We start from the raw sequence: 12,897 nt of genomic DNA on the forward strand, positions 1-12,897 counted from the left end.
TAATTTGCACGTGTTAACCTTGGGGGAGCAGGCACTGACATAAAAGGCACACCATCTGATGGTCTTATCAAATCAATCCGTCTTCTCTCCCTTCCAGAGGCACGCTGCACACAGCAGGAGGGGTGGCTGGGCAGCGCAAGCCTGGAATCCCCTGAGCAAGCAGTGTTTCAGCTGGCTGGACAGATCAAATAACACTTGGGCTGGTTCACAAAAGACGCAAGTGGGAAGGTGTTGGAAGCTGGAACGTGGAAATTTACCCAACGTTATTTCTTTGACAGGGAAGGAGACTTGGTCTGAAAGATGCCACGTTCCTTCGTCCTCTCCGGGTGCAGCAGAATACGGTCTGCGTTGCGGAGTCGTGGGTGAGTGGGTGAAAGAGGATGCTGCCCACACGTGAAGCCTCCAGAGGATCCTGGCCTGGCAGCTGAGCTCCCCCTGGACCTGGGACCTCAGGTGTAACTTGGTGTCAAGTGCATGAAAGGTGCCTGAGTTTTGCCAGCTGTTTTCAGCAATGCTTACTTACCACACTGGCTTGGGTTTTGGAATCTAAGGTGAGCTGGTAGAAAGAGGAGCTGGCAGAGGTAGAAAGAAGCCCCCAGAAGCCTCCAGAATCCATTGACAGGAACCCTTCATACTGCTTGAAACAGAGAGAGGCTGTGATACAACTGAGCTTTGGACCATCTTAAAGGATACAGCAGTTTGGCAAACAGCTCTTGCATTTCAGCCAGAAAGAACCTCTTGTAACAAAGTATTTAAAGGGGAGAGTTTCTGCATCTTTTACTTTGAGGGCCATTGTGGTAGAAAACTTTGCGTTCCCATAGATAATGATACTGGTTTTTCTCTCCAAGATGCAAGATTTAAAAGAAGTATGAGCCATTCTAAGCTTCAGGCAGGGTTCAGGAAGCACAGACGCTGGGGAACAGCCCTCCCGATGCAGGTCAAGAAAGCAGCCTGAGCTTCCACCTTAGGCAGCGCGGCGAGCGTGGACATATGCCATTCCTGTCTCCAGAGAGCTGGTGCAGTGACCTCACCCAGAGAAAAAGCATCTCTCCACTGCGGGACTTGACAGAATGAGGTGTGCTAGGGAGGCCACTAGCTGGGACCTGGCCTTTCCTGACTGCCCCTTCGTCACACGGGCAGCCCCAGACCACTGAGCCAACAATGGCCGAGAAGGGCGACTGCTTTGCCAGCGTCTACGGATATGACCTCGGTGGGCGCTTCGTTGACTTCCAGCCCCTGGGCTTTGGTGTCAACGGGCTGGTGCTGTCAGCTGTGGACAGCCGGGCTTGCCGGAAGGTGGCCGTGAAGAAGATCGCCCTCAGCGACGCCCGCAGCATGAAGCACGCGCTCCGGGAGATCAAGATCATCCGTCGCCTGGACCATGACAACATCGTCAAGGTGTATGAGGTGCTGGGCCCCAAGGGCACCGACCTGCAGGGCGAGCTGTTCAAGTTCAGCGTGGCTTACATCGTCCAGGAGTACATGGAGACCGACCTGGCACGCCTGCTGGAGCAGGGCACGCTCACGGAGGAGCACGCCAAGCTCTTCATGTACCAGCTGCTCCGTGGGCTCAAATACATCCACTCCGCCAACGTGCTGCACAGGGACCTGAAGCCCGCCAACATCTTCATCAGCACGGAGGACCTCGTGCTCAAGATCGGGGATTTTGGGTTGGCAAGGATCGTTGATCAGCACTACTCGCACAAGGTATGTCTGGCTGGAATGGTGGGTGCCGGTGGTCCATGGAATCCCCAGGGATGCTCACAGCGTTCCAGAGGGCATTCCTAGCTCCATGGTAATCAGGGGACTGGGATCAATATTGCGGGGAGACTAGAGGGTGCTAGAAAGATCACTGGCCTGAAAAGTCGTTGGGGCTTATGGGGGGAGATCTGGTTCTTGGTCTTGGCTCTGCCACAGGGCCGTGCCCAGTGACTCTGGGCTGTACAAGTGAAGGTGGGATGATCTCTAGAATTTCTTCTAGCTCTAGATGCTATGGCTTTGAAACCGTGTGGTTGGTGAAGTTGTCTCTAGCATCCTCTCGTCCCAGCTTCTCACCAGTGAGCCTCATGCTCTGGCTCATCTCACTGCCTCCTCCCATCCATGTGGACCCACTCTGTGTCCCTTTCTCTCATTGGACAGTGGGCACAAGTGGTTAATTGGATAAACTAATCCTCTAGCTAATGACTCAGTTCTCCTGGGTCCCCTGATGCCCTCGCCCCTTGGTGTGGTTCAAAAAGCCATGGGTGTCAGGATGGTGCCATGGAGACCCCCCCATGGTGGGTGCTAAATGTTCCACCAACTGCAGTCGTCAGAGCTGACCGGGCCACACTGGTGGAGACCAAAGTCACACTGACCTGTTCTCAAGGGCCCAGATCTCCTCACTGCTCTCTTCAGAAGCTGGGAGCCCTCCGACATTCTGTTCCTCCCCCAGCCCAGGTTCCTGCCACTTTGGGGGTGCCTCTGAGCCCTTTAGCATAAGCCTGTCCCCAGACAGCCCTCAACAGAGCTCCCAACACAGTGGGCATGGTTTCCAGCCTTGTGGCAAAACCTTTGTACTGCAAGATTATTTGATAGAATAAAACATCTCCTAGGAAGTGGGTGTACGGTGGGCTATTATCAGCCAAGGGCCTGGGGTGGGGGTGGCCCTGGCCTTGAGCGTGCTTGGGCTTCTCCCTGAGCTCGTTCCTCTCTCCTGCACCACCGTACACAGAAAGGCACTGCTCTGCCTGGTACAGCTGCAGGGGGCAGGTGTCGAGGGGAGGGAGAGGCAGGGCTCTCTGTCCTACCCTCACTGGCTGCACCTGGGGCTCCGGCCCAGGTTTCAGACCCCTAATCAGCCTAGCTGGCTCCGGCTTCTTGGTGCCACAAATCATTTATCCACCTTAACCATGAACTTGCCCTCTGCCCCTCCTGCAGCCAGGCCATCTGTCAAAACTGACAGCCGACTCTGTAGGCAGGAACATCCACGGTAAAATCAAACAAACGAAAAAAGCAGCACCTTTCTGTCTTCCTCATACCCTGAGCTGGTTCTTCTCTCTCTTTTTTCTAAGGAGCAATGACTCCAAACAACCAAACCAAAGGTTTGCACCCAAATCAGTCCTCATGTGGTAAAAAGACTCAGGAAATCCACAGCTCTCATATCTGGGATCCACAAAAACCACCTTCTGCAGTGGAAAAGCCAGTACATTTGGGAATCATAATATTATATGCTGAAAGGGTCTGATTCAGGATTACAGGGAAAGAACTTAGACCAGCACATAGTAGGCCCTCAGTAAAGTCAGGGAAGATGGTTTGTTATAGCAAAGATTGACTGCAGTAATAATTCTTCGGGGGTGGAGTCAGGGGTCTGGGCTTCCTTCTGACAGTGCTAGCTTGGATGTGGGTGGTCACTCACCCCCTGGAAGCCTCAGTTTCCCATCTTTGACAGCCTCTCTGGCTTGTGGCTAAGAATCAGAGTGGACCATGGATGTAAAATTCCGGGGAAGCAGTAAGGACGACATGCGTTCATCTCCTGGGTGCTTGCTGAGCACACACCAAGCCCAGGCCTGGTTCTGGGACAGACGCAGGTTTACAGGACCCCCGAGCCAACCACGAGGGCTGGGCGTCGTTATCCAGTCACTCAGGGCCGGGAAGCCACGTCCCTGCTTGGGACTTTCATCTTCCCCGTGCAGAGGCATTTAGATGCTCTGGCTCTGCAATAAAATGAGCTGTAGGAGGTTAAAGAAATCATCGGAGGCAGCTATGAGCCCAGTGGGTGCTCACATCACCCCGCGCCCCGGTATTTGGCAGGCGCCAGGCACCACCCACCCCAACCCTGCTTCCTCCCTCACACACTTTCTGCTTTTAGCTTTCTGCCCTCTCTTCCCCCAGCGATGACGAAAAGCCTTTATATTTGGTGCTTTTATTTATCCAATGTGCATTTAAATCAGTTCTCATTTAATCCTCATAATGCTGGGAGGCACGTAGGGCAAATGGTCCATTTTACAACAAAGAGAATTGGCTTTCTCAAGCTCGCCCGGGGGCTGTGGCAGGAGGGGCTCTGGCACTGGGGCCTTCCCACGTCCTGGGGGGGGGGCAGGTCTTTCTGGATTCTGGGCTGGAATTAATCTTTCCTTCTGAGTTCCCATGGCACTTTTCCCCCATTCCATAATCTGTGTCTTCCAACCCTGATCATTCTCCACTCTGCCCTAGGGGCATCTGTGCCTGTGACCTTGTGCTTTCCTGGGCTGAGAGTCCCTTGGCACCTTGAGGCCATCTCTTGTTTATTTCGGTGTCCCTCACGGAGTCCGAGATGTGGCCCCACTGTGCCTGAGACGTGGCCTTCAGCTGACTCGTTGACGGTGTTAAACAGATGGAAGAGTCATCTACCAGCACGTTGCAGATAGGCAGCTGTTGGGCCCATTGATTCCCTGCGGTTAGAAGGGTTGACTCTCAGAGCACATAATTCTCCCAGACAGTGGAGGGTCGGGGCCAGACGTGTGCATCTGCCACGTGCATCTGCTGTCTCCAGCGTGCTTGGAGGACGGATGATGTCTACAAGCAGAGTGCTCCAAGCTCAACCCCTCCTAAAGGTTTCTGGATCCCGACTCCCACCCAGCACCAAGCAGCAGCCTGGTTCTCACTCTCCCCATCTCCCTCATGAGCGGACAGTCTGTCTCCTTTGCGTCCACGTCTCCTCACCTGGCACAGGGCCTGACGTAGGTAGGGGCCCGTTAGGTTGCTTAGGGAAGGAGATGCCAAGGGAAATGGCCTTTGAGCAGCTGGCAGCATTGGGGCTCCAAGTGACAGGCAGGATGCATGCGGAGGGTGTGTCCCTCTGCACACCACCTCTAGGGGTCTTGGTCTTTGCAGGGTCCAGAGGGCAATTAGAGGCCCCTGCAGCCCACATTCCGGGAGCTGGCAGTGGGGGATGCTCTGACGGTTTCTTTCAACAGAGGCAGTCGGGGAAACACTGGTCTCTGTTATTACTACCTCACTAATTACATGACCTCGGGCAGGACTTACTCAGTTTATTCCTAGAATAAGAGATCTGTAAAAAGACCTCACAATCTTCTTGTCCATCCCCTTCCTTTCACGGGGGACAAAACTGAAAGGGGCAGAGCCCCGCTCATCAAAGCCACCCGATCAGCAGCTAAGCATGAGTTTTGACTCCACGTTCGCCTTTTTCTGAGTCTCACTTCTCAATCTTCTTATCTGCCGAATGCAGACAGCCATTCCTGTTCTGCTTATTTCAGTGGATTCTTGTTAGAGTCAAATGAAAACGTGTAGATGTCAAAGTGCTTTCAGGTGTGCAAAGGGCTAAATCACTAACAGAACTTTGCGACAGGAGATGCCACGGCCGCACCAGGCAGACATCTAGTGGTCAGTTTCCCGCCCACTGAGATGTGGACTCAACTCCTGACACTCTGGCCAAGGGGGGAGTCATGAGGCCCCACCTGAGGGGGCTTCCCAGCCTGTGGCCCTGTGATGAACCCCTTTCTTCCCACCTGCCTGGCAGGCTAATTAGTTCCTTGTTTGTGTTGAGAAGAGGCAGCTGAAGGAGCAGAGCGTATTTTCCTCTGAATTTATTCTATTGGGAGGTAGATGATCTCAAAAGAGAAAAAAAAAATGTCATTAAGACTTCACCGAGTGCTGTGCAAAGTCTAAGAAATGTCAGGAACGCCCTCGAGAGCGTGCAGAGGCCCTGAGTAGCCCGTTGGCAGCCTGAGTAGCTGTGTGAATGCTTCCCCCAGGACGAGCCACCCGTGGCCTAGAGGAAGAACCTCTCCTCCTGCCACGGAGTCCATGCTGGGCTGCCAAGATCCTGCCTGCAGACCTGCTTTTGTGGGGGTGGGAGGCAGAAAATGCCCAGGAAAGAAAGGAAGAGGAAGGGGACCCAACAGAATTGGGGCAAAGGCTCTTGTGGTTTTGGTGGATCATTCGAGCAAGTTGGGGTGTTCTGCTGGGCTGGCCCGCTTTGGAGCCTTCACCCCTTTCTACTTCATCGCTCTCTGTCTCCCTTTGTCATTGCCGAGCAGAATGCTTCCACACTTGGCCTCCATATCACATTAGGAGGCCTTAAAAACTAGCACAGTGGTTCTCAATGTGAGGTCCCAGAGCAGCAGCAAGCAGCTTCACCTGGGGACTTTTTTGAGCTGCACAGTCTCAGATCCCAGCTCTGACCTACCGAATCAGCGACTCTAAGGGTGGGCCTGGCGATCTGTGCTTTCACAAGCCTGCAAGTGACCCTGAAGCTCCTGAACGTCTGGGAACGATTTATCTAAAGAAGTGGGATAGCTCGTCTGTGGACAGCAAGCTGTTGGGCCTGCTGTGTTTGCTGATGCTTGCAGCTGCAGTTCTCAAACTCCAGCACAAGGAAGATGACTAAGTCCCCCCAGATAACACAGGTGTATGTGAAGCAGGTACCTTAGGCTAAAAGGGGCAGTTAATGGTGGGGGTCTCAGGCACTGTGACAGGGAATTGTAAGGACTGTTTTAGGCAGGATGACTTTGTATGGCCTCAGTCACATCACCTTGGAAACTGCCTGCTCCACCGTGGCACAAGTTTAGTGGAAAGCTACGCAAACCAGGGACCTAAACCATATTGTTTCTGTTTAGCTTTGGTTTTTAACAATTAAGCAGGTGATATGAAGAATAATTTTGGAAAACACATACTTTTTATTCTGGTATAAACTACTTTACTAGATGGTATTATATTTAAAAGCAAAAATACTGGTTTCACAGTTCAGTAAGATTGAGTGCTTGATTGAGGGCTCAGCAAATTACTGAAGTTTGTTAAGGCTTGTGGTTCAGTTGGAGGCCCCAGAGGAGGCAGAGGTACGTGGTGTTGAACACATACAGCCAGTTACAAAGGCTTTGCTTGGGAGCTCTGGTTGGCGGGGGTTTTTGCCGGTTTAATCATGTCACTTCCTCCCTCTCCTGGCCTCTCTGCCTTCCTTTGATGGCTTCTTAGGCCAAGGTGACCTCGTCCTGTCTGCCCGAGAAAGCACACAGAGAGCTCCCCTAATGCACAGATTCCTTCGAAGCTAAACCTAGCTGGAGGAATGCTCATTTCTGCGGTTGATCAGGGGACTGCCCTTTTGGTATCTCTGTGCCTCTTCTTCAGGTGGTCTCCACGTTGCAGATGGCAAACCCCAAGGTGCAGGGAGTGGGGAAGGACTTGCCCAGGACCGCGGACAGGACTAAGATCTACAGAGCTGGCGCCGGGAGGTTCTCAGCCATCTGCCGTCCGCGGAGGCTGGGATTTCGTGGGAAAGTGGGCTTGTGGAAGGACACGTTGCTGAGGGCTCAGCTAGCAGGAAAGGTCACTTTCCTCGTAAGCCACTAAGCATGTTATTCCAAATCAGTGGAGCGGAAAAGATTTATTTAAAAGACTATGAAATATCCCTTTTTAAAGGGGAAAAATATGACCTAGGGGATTAGAACGGAGGCTGTACTAGAGAGTCAAGTGTTCCTGAACACCCAAAGCAGGCTTGGAAAGTTCGTCGTGTCGTTGGTGTTCAGGGCTTCCCTCCCCGCAGCAGAACACCAGGCTCCCCCACTCCTGGCCTCCCGGGGGCCTCCCCTTCCCACTCTCACCAGAGTGCCACACCTAGGCCTCCCTTCCTGGGGAGCAGCCCCGCTGAGCTCCTGGAGTGGCATTACAAACCTTTAACCACTGGCATGGCCTGGCAGTGACCGATCAGAAAGGAAGCCAGCCCGAGCCTTGAGGCAGGGTCCTGGAGGCACCTGCTTGCCAAGAACTGACCCTTTCTTGCCAGATCAAGGGGATGAGCAAAGGAGTCAGGGCTTGGGGCTTGCTGGTGGCTATTTACCAACCAGGATCATTACTCCAGCAACCGGCCTAGCCGCAGCAGCGCAGACCAGCCCTCCCTCCTCAGCTCAGAGCTCTCCCTTTCCACTATGCCTGTGGGTCTGGCTCTCTACGAAGGGTGAGCACTTGATTAAACGGCTCAGAGAAATCAATAGTTCCCTCCTCAGAGCCCCAGCCCACGTGCAGTTAGAGCTGCCACCTCCCGGGGCTGGTGCCAAAGCGCCAGGAGAATTCGAGAAGCAGGAAGCGTGCAGCCGCCAGGGATGCTGGACAGGAGCTGGCATTTCATGGAGCGAGGGCTCGCTGGTGACAAACTCTGTTTATCTGGAAAGTATATTTTACTCTTGTTTTTAAAGTTTATTTTCTCTGGCTATAGGAATCTGAATTTACAATTTTTTTTTCTCTTTCAATATTTAAAGAATGTCACTGCTTTATGTCCTTGTCCCTGTTGTTTTTGAAGAGTACTTGGTCTTCACTCATCTCATTGTTCCTTCTCCCGTATGGAAGGTGTCTTTTTCCTCTGGCTGCTTAGTGAATATTATCAGATGGAATTGCGTGGGAGAGCCTGGCGGATAAGTGTTGAATAATGAGCTGCTCCTTGCTTATATACCTGGGATTTGCCGTGAGCACCGACCCCCTCCCAGAGAGCATCTTGGGTCTTGGTGGGGAAGTGCCTGGTCCGGTCCCTCCACTTGAGGACTCTCAGGTTGTTAATGTCTCAGGAGCAGGACCGGGTCTTATTCTATAGGCAGGTATTCTTTTGTTTGTACCGAAGAAAGAGGATGATTAGAAAATTGAATCAAATCCTTTTCCATTTTCTCCCGAAATGTGCTTCCTTATTCAGCCTTTGCTGTGGTAGCCTGTTGGGAAGACAGTAGTATAGAAAGATTATAGAAGGCTCAGGCTGGGCACGGTGGCTCACACTGGTAATGCTGGCAATTTGGGAGGCTCAGGCAGGAGGATTACTTGAGGCCAGAAGTTCAAGACCAGCCTGGGCAACATAGTGAGACACCATCTCTAAAAAAAACAAAAAAAAATCAAATTAGCCAGACGTGTAGTCCCAACTACTCAGGAGGCTGAGGCAGGAGGATCGCTTGAGCCCAGGAGTTCAAGGTTGGATGACAGAGCAAGTCACTGTCTCTAAAAAAAAAAAAAAAAGAAACAAAGAAAGAAAGATTTACTTTGTGATTCCCCCAGAAAAAAAAAAAGACATAGAAGGCTCAGGGGCTGAGGCATCACATTGCTATGATTATCCTGCACTTGTGGCTACCTTCTACTTCAGTGTTACACATCTGGGAGCTGGGAGAGACTGGCCCTTCTCCTAACTTCACTTGCTGCCACATCATTCCCTTGTGTTGTAGCATCACTGACTTGTCACCATTCCCTGGAAAATAACACACTGGTGACAGCTCTGGTGCCGCACATTGTTCCTCTGCTTCCACATAAACTCCTACTTATCCCTGAAGACCCTGCTCAAATGTCCCAGTGCTGAGGCTTTGCCCAGCTCCCCCAGGAAGAGTTCGTCATAGCCCACAGCAGTTATCCCCGCGCTAGTATGATGGTCTGTTTACATGCCTCTGCCCAAAGAGACCCAGAAAGCCCAGGGGAAAGAGCATGTATCTCCTTCATCTCTATATACCTGGCACCTAGCACAGTATTTGGACCATAATATGTGCTCATTAAATGCTTATTGACTAATGAACCAGCCCACCCTCTGCCTTCCTATTGAATCCAGCAGGGTCCTCAGGATAAAGCATGATTTTTCTTCCTTGGGGTGGCTTTCAAATATTTGAAGTCATCTACCATGTCCCTCTAAATCTCTGCAAGCTAGAATCCTTTCGTCTCTCCAAAGTAATATTCAGACAGTGTTCTGAGTGCTTGACGGTTATTAACCTATTTAATCCTCACAACAACCTAATATAATACGTGCTACTGTTGTCCCCGTTTTATAGATGAAGACGCTGAGGCACAGAGAGTAACTTGCCCAAGGTCTCCCAGCTAGTCAATGGCACAGTGGGATTTGAAAGCGCAGTGGTGGCTCAGAGACCGTGCTCTTGGCCACTGAACTCTGCTACTTTGGTGGCTTTAGATGACTGCGTTTCCAGAGCTCACACTATCGTGCTGCTCCTCACTGACCTCCTCCTCCTTGTCTTGTCAGACCCTTTCTTAAAAATTCGTCTTCCAGAACGGGTACCATGTGATTTAACCAGCAGAGTCAGCGGGGCGCCACATCTCTACTCTGTAAATGGCGCACTGTCCGTGCTGCCAGTGGCTTTTTGGTAGCCACGTCGCAGTGCTGGCTGAGCTTGTAGCCCGCTAACTTCTGTTAGCTCCGTATTCTCTGTTTCACACGTATCTGGTTAATTTTTTAGCGCAAGTACAGGACTTCTTTACCCTTATCCCTGGTAGATCTCATCTTCCGGGCTTCCAGCAAATATTGCAACCTGCTGAGATCTTTTTGGATCTTTAGTCTATCATATAATCTTGTCCCTTATAGCTTCATAATTTATAAGCCTGTCTTCTATGACTTCACCAATATCACTGATTAAAATATGTGTAAAGGCCTCGTGGTCACTTAACACCTCCCTTCAGGGTGACGCTGACATTCTTCAGGTTTAGTTGTCCAACTAGTTATTAATTTACATAATATAATAATAAAATTGTCTGACCCCTGTTTTTTCATTGCCCATAAAGATGTCCTCAGAGATTTAGTTAAATGCCTTTTGAGACTCAGGGATGCTGAGAACATCACTCTTATTCTATCCCAATACAATTTTAAACTTATCCTTAAGTAGAAAAGCCAAATTCAAACTACACGATCAGCTGTAACATTTTTAATTCCTAGATATACGGAGCACAGATGTTGGCAAACATCACCCTTTTACTTAGAGAAAACCTGATACCTGAAAATCTTATCTTGCGAAATTGTGGTGGAAGTTAAGGCATGCTTAAGTAAACCATGGCTCATCCACTAAGTAGAATGTTATACAACTATTTTGACAGAATTTTTGAAGAGTTTGTAATAACATGGAAAATTTTTATGTAATCATGATAAGTTTGAAATGCAAGATACAGAGTTATATAGATGGTATAAACATAGCAGTTTAAAACAAGGAGAAAAGAACTGCATATAAAAAAAAGGAGTCAAAACTCCAAAATGTTAACAATGGTTGGACGATGCATGGCTTCTTTCTCCTTTTTATTTTTCTATAATTCCCCAAAAGGTGTGACATGAACATGCATGGTTTTATCACAGTAACCTTTTCAGGCGGGAGGTCAGGGAAGTTTGCTGCAAGAGTAAGTTTACAAAGAACTTGGTTTATTGCAAGAAGAGTGGTGAACCTGGATTATTTAGTGCCCAGGGGTACACGGACAGGGACCCCCATCCGCCTTCTGCTCTGAGGTGCCCACTGACTCACGTGTATCCGTCGTACCTCCGTCCAAGGGGACTGCGGACAGGCTCGCAGGGGGTGCCATACCCCGGGGAGGAGGACAACCTCCTCACAGGTGGAGTGAGCAGGTGCCGGCTGGTACCATGTGACCCTGGGCAAGTTCCTTAACCTGCCACAGGCTGGCTACGTCCCCTCATAATTATAGATTCTACTTCACAGGGCTGTGTGGGGAGGGAATGAAATGAGGTATGAAACGCTCACCCCTGTGTTAGGCATCTGGGAAGCACTCAGGAAATAGTAGCTATTTTTCACTATGGTTATTAGTCACTATTGGAAGGGCTTTCTGTGTTCCAAGATAACCTGAAATTCCACCACTGACAGTAAATCTTATTGGAGTGGTTGACCATGCTCTGGTTTCTCTTCTAAAATACAAATAAAAGGAGGGAAGTGGAGAAATGGACGTGCAGTGTATGTGTGGGAGGCCCGGGGCTGCGTAAAGCCAGCGTGCAACCGCTCATGCAGCCAGGCAAGGACTCAGACCCAGCACCTTCCCCTGGAGGCCAAGGCCCCAAATTGCAGATGTGCAGCTCCGTGGGATGCAAACAGCCTTCATCCCGGAACCTCTGGCCTTTGGCTGCCTCCTCTGTCTTCTCAGTGGAGGCCTGTTCTGTTTACCTCACACCCTCAGACCGAGTTTGGGCAGAGAATCCAGGTGTAAAACCTGTCGTCTTCTCGCGTGGTGCCGGCTAATGACACTTGGGGTGCCCAGCTCTCAGGAATGTGCCTCTGTTGTCTCAGTGGCGGAAGTCTGCTGCCTCCACGGGAGTCCGGATAAGGTAGCCGCCTGCAGCAAACAGCAAATATCGGTTAAGCAGGGCAGCCAGGTTCTCGGAGACATAGAATCCAAGAGCCGGGTATGAACTTTTATAAATCAGCTAACTCCCAGAGAAGCCCCCAGAAAAGTAACTTGCCTGAGATGACAGCAGAGACTGGGTTTGGCTTTGAGGAGTAAGCAAAGGATGGCAAAACAAAAAGAAGTCTCGGCAGCAGTATTGTTGCTCTTTGGTTTTTAACTTCAGATTGGTTTCTCATCTGAACCTTCCAAGCTGCTATGGGACTCGATTTTCTACATTTCTACCTATGGCTTTGCACCATAATGAACTAAAATTCAGAAAGACCTGGAAGCTAAGGAAGTTACTGAATCCTCAAAAATTAAATTCTGTTCCCTAGGTGCTACGTACCAAGGCAGGAAATTAACAGAGACACTTTAGAGAGATTTCTAGCAACAGTGGCTGAAACGAAAAGTCTTTTCTGCTTAGCCCTCATTTAGCCAGAGCCCCAAACCGCTTCCTGAAAACTTCATCCACGTTATGTTCTTCACAACACTCTGCTTCCTTTTTGGACAGTGGATTTTCTTCTCAGATGCGGCTCCTGATTTCAGCAAACCAAGTCTCCCTACTTTGTATCGAGCTAACCAAGGGATGTTTGTTCATATTATGCCGCTTGTCTTGCCAGTAAACTTCCTGCAGTTCCCTTTAAGCTTGCGCATTTTAAACAGATGGAGATTTTCCATCCAGCGTGGGCTCAGTTGACAGGTCTGCTGTGTGAAGCGAGGCTTTCCTGAAATCTGTGTCAGTTATGTCCCGCATGGGTACTCGGGACCATCCAGGAAACGTGCATGGCTTCCTTTGGC

At 50.4% G+C, this 12,897-nt stretch overlaps 1 protein-coding gene across 1 annotated transcript in view; it reads left to right on the forward strand.

Moving 5' to 3' along the window:
• The first annotated feature begins 277 nt into the window (after positions 1-277).
• Positions 278-12,897, forward strand: part of MAPK4 (mitogen-activated protein kinase 4) — a 42,450-nt gene continuing 29,830 nt past the window's right edge. Inside the window, exon 1 of the mRNA XM_045528052.1 lies at positions 278-1,707. Coding sequence (XP_045384008.1) covers positions 1,162-1,707 — 546 coding nt within the window. The 5' untranslated portion in view covers positions 278-1,161. The remainder of the gene's footprint in view (positions 1,708-12,897) is intronic.

This window comes from Lemur catta, chromosome 16 (genome assembly GCF_020740605.2).
Source record: "Lemur catta isolate mLemCat1 chromosome 16, mLemCat1.pri, whole genome shotgun sequence".
NCBI lineage: Eukaryota > Metazoa > Chordata > Mammalia > Primates > Lemuridae > Lemur > Lemur catta.